Source organism: Bison bison, unplaced genomic scaffold, assembly GCF_000754665.1.
Source record: "Bison bison bison isolate TAMUID 2011002044 unplaced genomic scaffold, Bison_UMD1.0 scf7180017864035, whole genome shotgun sequence".
Classification (NCBI taxonomy): domain Eukaryota; kingdom Metazoa; phylum Chordata; class Mammalia; order Artiodactyla; family Bovidae; genus Bison; species Bison bison.
Window position 1 is genome coordinate 16762972 of NW_011494607.1, and position 7127 is coordinate 16770098.

At 37.9% G+C, this 7127-nt stretch overlaps 1 protein-coding gene across 1 annotated transcript in view; it reads right to left on the reverse strand.

Moving 5' to 3' along the window:
- Positions 1-7127, reverse strand: part of MMS22L (MMS22-like, DNA repair protein) — a 121678-nt gene that overhangs the window by 9669 nt on the left and 104882 nt on the right. The window contains exons 21-22 of the mRNA XM_010834759.1: positions 6065-6276; positions 2632-2795 (exon numbers count right to left, since the gene is read on the reverse strand). Coding sequence (XP_010833061.1) covers positions 2632-2795; positions 6065-6276 — 376 coding nt within the window. The remainder of the gene's footprint in view (positions 1-2631; positions 2796-6064; positions 6277-7127) is intronic.

The window sequence follows — 7127 nt, forward strand, 5'->3', positions numbered from 1 at the left end:
AATCCTATATCTGATTTCTCATACTGGCAGGATCTGTTGACTGATTTTCTCTCAGTAAAAGTTTAAGTGTATGATCTTATCAAATCCAGGCTTTTTTAAGGGGGGGATTTCTGAGATTAGTGATATTTGTTTTCACCCCAGGGCTTTTTGCAGTCAATTCTCTCACTAAACTAGTTGACCTACAAATTAGCTTACACCTCTAATAAATCTATCATTCTCCTACCTATTGCCTTTTAACCACAAACTCCACTGCTTTTGACAGCACCCTCAGGCTTGAACTTTTTCACATTTCGTTGTAAATGAAGTCTGTTCCTTTGGGAGAAATTCAGAGTTATCTGTCCTATGGCTTTCTCCTACCCCCTCCCCCTCTCAGGCAAAGTTCAGAGGTGAAATTCTGTTGCTGGGGACAGAGATCATGGTGCCCACTATTTTCTGACTGACATACCCACATTAGGTGCTGCATGCTTGTGGAAGGAGCGGTATCAGCTACAGATCCTCTTGGTATGAATTCTCTACATCTAAGCTGCAGCAAGGACAATCAACACTCCAGTATTCTCATTGATACCATACTCAGTATAGTGCTCCCATCTCACAAGTGGGAGCTGAGTGGAAGAATGAAGGCCTCACTTCTCACCCACACTCCCCCGGAATATAACCTTAGCATTAGGTGGCTAGGAGGCAGGATGAGGAACACTGATACTCTGGCCTCTCTTAGGAAGACAGCCCTCCTCCTGGAAGCTGCAGGGAGAGGGAACCCTCATTCTTTAATTTACCAGAGTTGCCATGCCTCTGAGATAGGAAGAGAGAAGGCAGTAGTCTTGGTTCAAATTTCAAAGACTTGTTGTTCCTAACAAGCTTCAGTAGACAATTTCTCCATTTGTTGTGTACCCTTTTAGGACCATTTCCAGAGAATTTAAATGCTTTCTTTTAAACAATTTTCACCAGTTTTCCTGGGGATCAAGGCTGCAGAGCTTCTCATGTCACCATGCTGGAAGTGAACTCAAGCTCTTGTGTACAGGTATTTTGGGTAAACACTGAAATATTTTTGGGCATAACACTAACTTTCTACAGTTTTACAAACTGTCCTTCTAAAACACTGAGACTACAAGGAGAGTTAGCATCTTCTCTGAGCCAATCACACACATCTGTGTTTAAACACTGCTCCTTCAGCTTGTAGGACAATGTGGAGATAGAACATTCATTCTATATACCTGCTATTTGGAACATGCAATGCACCACTAGCTACAGATGAGCAGCAAATTCCCCTCCCCAAACCTGACCTCCTTCATGACAAATATTACACTCACTGAAACAACAGGCTAGCTAAAATGCTATACTATCTGCTCTGTCTCAAATTTTGTACTATATAGTACAACAGACTTTCACTGAAATTAAAAGCAAGCAAATGTTTTCAAAGAAGGTAAAATTTCTAAAGAACAGTCTGGGATCTATCTCTGGATATTCTTTACTGAAGAGGTGTTACTATCAAGTAAGGGTATTTTACATTAAAATAATACAACATTTTTCACAAAACCAAGCTTGGAAGCAGAGAGGACCGTTTTTAAATATCAAAATAACATGGATTAAAACAAAACATGCATAAATTTTTGAGATAAAACAGAACATTTCAAAGAGCTGTCTGAGCTTTTAGCTGCCGCTCTGCATGCTGCCCTCGTATTTTTTAGGATGTATACCGTACTCACTTATCACAGTAGTTAGAAGTACTTAACTAGAAGCATTTGAGAAGCCTGCCCCAAACGATCACATTATAATGATAAATACACACACAACACATCTATTTACACTAAAAATCCCTTCAGGATAGAACTACAGCCACTATTCTGCATATTCCCAATAAGCTTGTTAAGGCCTGCTACTCACAGCAGGGACTAAATAAATAATATTTTTAAGTGATCATAGGCAGCAAGGCTGATGAGACTGAAAACAAAAGGATCAACATGTACTTACAGGTTTGCCCAGAGATCAGCTTACATATTATAGCAGAATCCAGAATAGGAGAGAGTAGGCTGCCCCCTTACCACTTAATATCTAGCAAGTTGCATTCAGTATCAGAGACAAATTGAACAAAAATTAAATAAACATAAATCAACTATTTGGGAGGGGAAAAAAAAAAAAACTAGACTGAATCATGTCAGTTTTTAACCATTTTATCACACCCAACCTCAGCTATTGGCTGGAGTTCATTCTTTGTGCTATGCTATGCTAAGTCACTTCAGTTGTGTCTGACTCTGTGCGACCCCATAGACGGCAGCCCATCAGGCTCCCCCGTCCCTGGGATTCTCCAGGCAAGAACACTGGAGTGGGCTGCCATTTTCTTCTCCAATGCATGAAAGTGAAAAGTGAAAGTGAAGTCGCTCAGTCGTGTCTGACTCTTAGTGACCCCATGGATTGCAGCCTAACAGGCTCCTCCATCCATGGGATTTTCCAGGCAAGAGTACTGGAGTGGGGTGCCATTGCCTTCTCTGGTTCATTCTTTAGCTATGATAAAAATTAAGTTGATATGAAATAACCATATATTTTCATAACTGTCAATTTAACTGACAGAATTGAAAACTTTCTTAATTTGTGAACATAAAAGTATAACAAATACAAACTCTTAAATGAACTAACCTTGAGGTTCACTGACCAGCAGCAAGCATTTTAATACTCCAGGGAGAAGTAGTTCAATCTCAGAAACATCAGTGTTAGTTTCCTTAACAAGTTGGAGGATGAAGGCCAGAATGGATGCCAAGCGAGGAGGGAGCAAGGATCCTTTAAACTCAAAGTAGGACTTCCTGAAAACAAGCACAATTTTGTTCTTCCTTCTCTTTAAAGTTTCAATAGAGCAAAATCAAATGTCATACACTTGAAAGATGATGGCCTATTTTATCTCTGAAATCCATAAAGCACAATTTTGAAAAACTATGTATATTTTACCATATTTTCTTCAAACCTAAGATTTTTGAAGCAATGACTGCACATCCTACTGGCATGCTATAAAGACCAAAGCAGAATACAGATACAAACCAAATATGAAGCAACCTGGTCTTAAAATAAACAATCAAAATCTAATAAAAATCTGTTAATTTTTTTCCTTTCTAATGTAAGCTTGATCTCCCCTATGAGCTCCTCAATGATACATTTTCTTAATTTGACTTTGCATAAAGATTCTCTCCTCATATTTATTTATCTATGGATTTGAAAGGGAGTCTTATTTTTCCAAATAAGAGAACTATACTAGAAATCATCTTTCCATTCCAACCTGTATCCTTCCTTCCCTTATGAAATAAAAGAATTAGAGAGGGAATTTAGGATTTAATATCTTCTTTTAAAGCAGGACAACTTCTATCATTTGAACTCAGAGGTCATAAAGATAACTCACCTGCCTCATCTTTGTATCTCTACCTCTTAGAACAGGTCTCAACTCATAGCAGGTGTTCAGTGTAGTTTTTTACGTGAATAAATGCAAAGTGGAAATTGCACAGTTTCTAAAAAGTCTAGACAATATGAAAAAGTGTCAAATATAGCTAAATCTAAACCAGACATCTACATATACTTTGCGAAGAGATATAATTTGCCAAAATGAGGCATAGAAATCACTAAATATTATAAATTCCTTAAGGGCGGAAATATGCCTTCATCATTTCTACTCCATACAATGATTTCCAACAAATATTACATATTAGAAAATTCATTCATTCTTTGAGGTCAATTGTTTCATGTGTTTTGTTTAATGCTGAATTTCTAATGCTTAGAACAAACATTCATTGAGTATGTGGTATGCTTGGTACAAGTCTAAGAACAAGAAAGTAAAATATGGTCTCTGAAAGCAATGGCTCACTGTCCATTTGAAAAGTTAGATAAAGAAGAAAAGAACAATTATAGTGTGATAGGTGCTTTGGAAGATAATCCCAGAATTCTTGGGAATTCAGTAGAAGGAGTCCTAAGCTAGGGAATTATAGGAGTAGAGAAGCTTGGAATAGAGGAAATCATAGGAGACAGTCTCTATGTCTTTCCTGAGTGAAAAGAAAAAAAGAAAAAGGAATTGCTACTTGTTTAGGTCTTCAACTAGAAACAGTAAGAAAAACATTTTCACTATATACAAAGTAAAGAGGAAAGTCAAGGAAAGTAGCCAGGGTCTTAAACATTGGGCTTTAACAGCTTTAAGGTCTTAAAGATTTGATTTCATTTCAGCACTTGCCATTTGGTTTACTAAAATTACCTATGCAATGTCTCAAACACAGTGGTAGAGTACTATAATCTTGCTGCAAAATTCATATACTAGTTAGGCAAAACTATCAAGATTCTGAGAACTGAATTATACAGAACACAAGGCTCCAGAAGAAGGAAAGAAGCGTCATGGTACACTGAGATATTAGGTCTCATAAAGCCTAGGAGTATGTAGCCCAGTAGATAGCATTTTAATGGAGAAAATGGTCTGAACAAAGCTGTGATATAGGGAATGGTGAAGTATTTTGGAAGGGTGATAATTAAACCAATATCATTAGGATTTGTATATGATGACATATATATGGGAAAGTTAAGTGACAGATCATGGACAGCAAACAAAGAAAGTTTGAGGGTAAGGAAGTGTCACACTGGAAAAACATTTTAGGAAAAGTATTCTGAAGAATTGTTTAGGTGCGACTGGAAGAAAAGACTGCTGCTGCTAAGTCGCTTCAGTCGTGTCCGACTCTGTGCAACCCCATAGACGGCAGCCCACCAGGCTCCCCCGTCCCTGGGATTCTCTAGGCAAGAACACTGGAGTGGGTTGCCATTTCCTTCTCCAATGAATGAAAGTGAAAAGTGAAAGTGAAGTCGCTCAGTCGTGTCTGACTCTTTGCGACCCCATGGACTGCAGCCCTACCAGGATCCTCCGTCCATGGGATTTTCCAGGCAAGAGTACTGGAGTGGGGTGCCATTAAGACTAGAGATAGTGAAAGTAGTTATGAGACTCTGGCTATGATGTAGGTATAATGTGATAAAAAAGGGATGTGAAAAGGGAAGGAGATGATCATTTGCCAAAGGTTGAAAAGGGAGAGGAAACAAAAGAATATGAAGCTTTCAAACCTGAGTAACAGAACACTAGGAACACACAGAAAAAGTCAGGGGGAGAAAAGATCTCAGACATGGAATTCTGTAACGTGAGGTGACAGATAATATTAGGATATTAAAGTTATCAGATCATTAAAAACACAGAAAAAAAACCCACTAAGAATAATATATATCACCATAGCATCTTAAAAGTTTAAAAACTAATTTCATATGAAGCTAAATACTTCAATGAACACCAAAAAAAAAAGGTGGTTTCTAATGTTGCAGTTAGAAGATACGGAGTTTAGTAGAAAACCTAAGAAGTTTCATTGATTCATTTGCCCAGTAATAAAACAGTTATTAAGACAGAGAAGACTAAAAGAAAAATGACTTCATATTGCTTCCTTTTTCATATTAGCGTTCTTCTTTTCACTTAACTATCTCTTATAATTACTTCATTTTATACAGTACAAAATACAATCAGTGTTTAACTGATAAAAAATAATACATATACATGTTGTTATTTAGTTGCTAAGTCATGTCTGACTCCTTTGCAACCCCATGGATTGTAGCCCACCAGGCACTTCTGTCCATGGGACTTCCCAGACAAGAATACTGGAATGGGTTGCCATTTCCTTCTCATATATATATATATATTTGACATATACATATATGGACTTCCCAGATGGACAGAAGAGCCTGGTGGGCTACAGTCCACAGGGTCACAAAAGATTTGGACACAACTTAGTGACTAAACAGCAGCAGCAGGACATATATAAGAAAAATAATAGCAATACAGAGAAAACAAGCAATTCAGAGAAAACAATTTAAAGAGCTCTGTCTTAGGCTGCCAAGTCATTCTGATAAATTCTGAGATAGAATCCTACAGGTTGCCAATACTTCTGTTATTTTTTAATACAGAAAATTATTAGAGAAATTTATTATTTAATAGAGAAAATAAAAAACTATTCTGTTTTTAATAGAGAATAATACATTATAAATACCACTTATTCTTAATATTTAGATTTACCTTATGACATGGACAATGCATTTCTTTAGCAATGACATCGGTGGAACACTGGCTGAGTTTTTCAATGCCAACAAAACAGGATGTTGTCCAAGACCTAAGACATGAGCTGAGGCTGGAAGAAATCGCCCGATATACTGCTCAATAACATTCCCCAGCAATTGATTCAGATAGGCATTTGGATTTTGAGACTGACAACACACAATACACATGCCCTACAGGAGGAAAAAAAAAAAAAAAAGAAATACTAAAAGATAAAGTTTAAAAAAAAAATTAGGAAGTTACTAATTTTGCCCCCAGCATTGATATTTATATATCAGAATGCGTAACTTAACACAGTCAACAAGAACACCTTCCATAATCAACAGGTAATGTTTGTATGAAGCTCAGGGAACAGCTGAGTTTGGTTAACTTATGTAATGGTACCTAACCGAACACATGTGTTTGGGGCATACCCAGAGGAAGCAGGGGAGAAAAGTAAGAAGACAGATGAAGCTCTCTTCTGGGTTTCATCTTGAGAAAACTTTACCACCACACTCTTCAATGAACAGCTAAGTCACTTCAGTCATGTCAGACTCTGTGCGACTCCATAGACAGTAGCCCACCAGGCTCCCCCATCCCTGGGATTCTCCAGGCAAGAACACTGGAGTGGGTTGCCATTTCCTTTTCCAATGCATGAAAGTGAAAAGTGAAAGTGAAGTTGCTCAGTCGTGTCCGACTCTTAGCGACCCCATGGACTGCAGCCTACCAGGCTCTTCCGCCCATGGGATTTTCCAGGCAAGAGTACTGGAGTGGGGTGCCATTACCTTCTCCATCATCAATGAAATATATATGTAATTACAATGTTATAAAATACACATTAGGTCTATTTTATTTTTTAATATAAATTTATTTTAATTGGAGGCTAATTACTCTACAATATTGTAGTGGTTCTGCCATACATTGACATGAATCTGCCACGGGTGTACATGTGTTCCCCATCCTGAACTCCCCTCCCATCCCTCTGGGTCATCCCAGTGCACCAGTCCCGAGCACCCTGTCTCATGCATCGAACCTGGACTGGCGA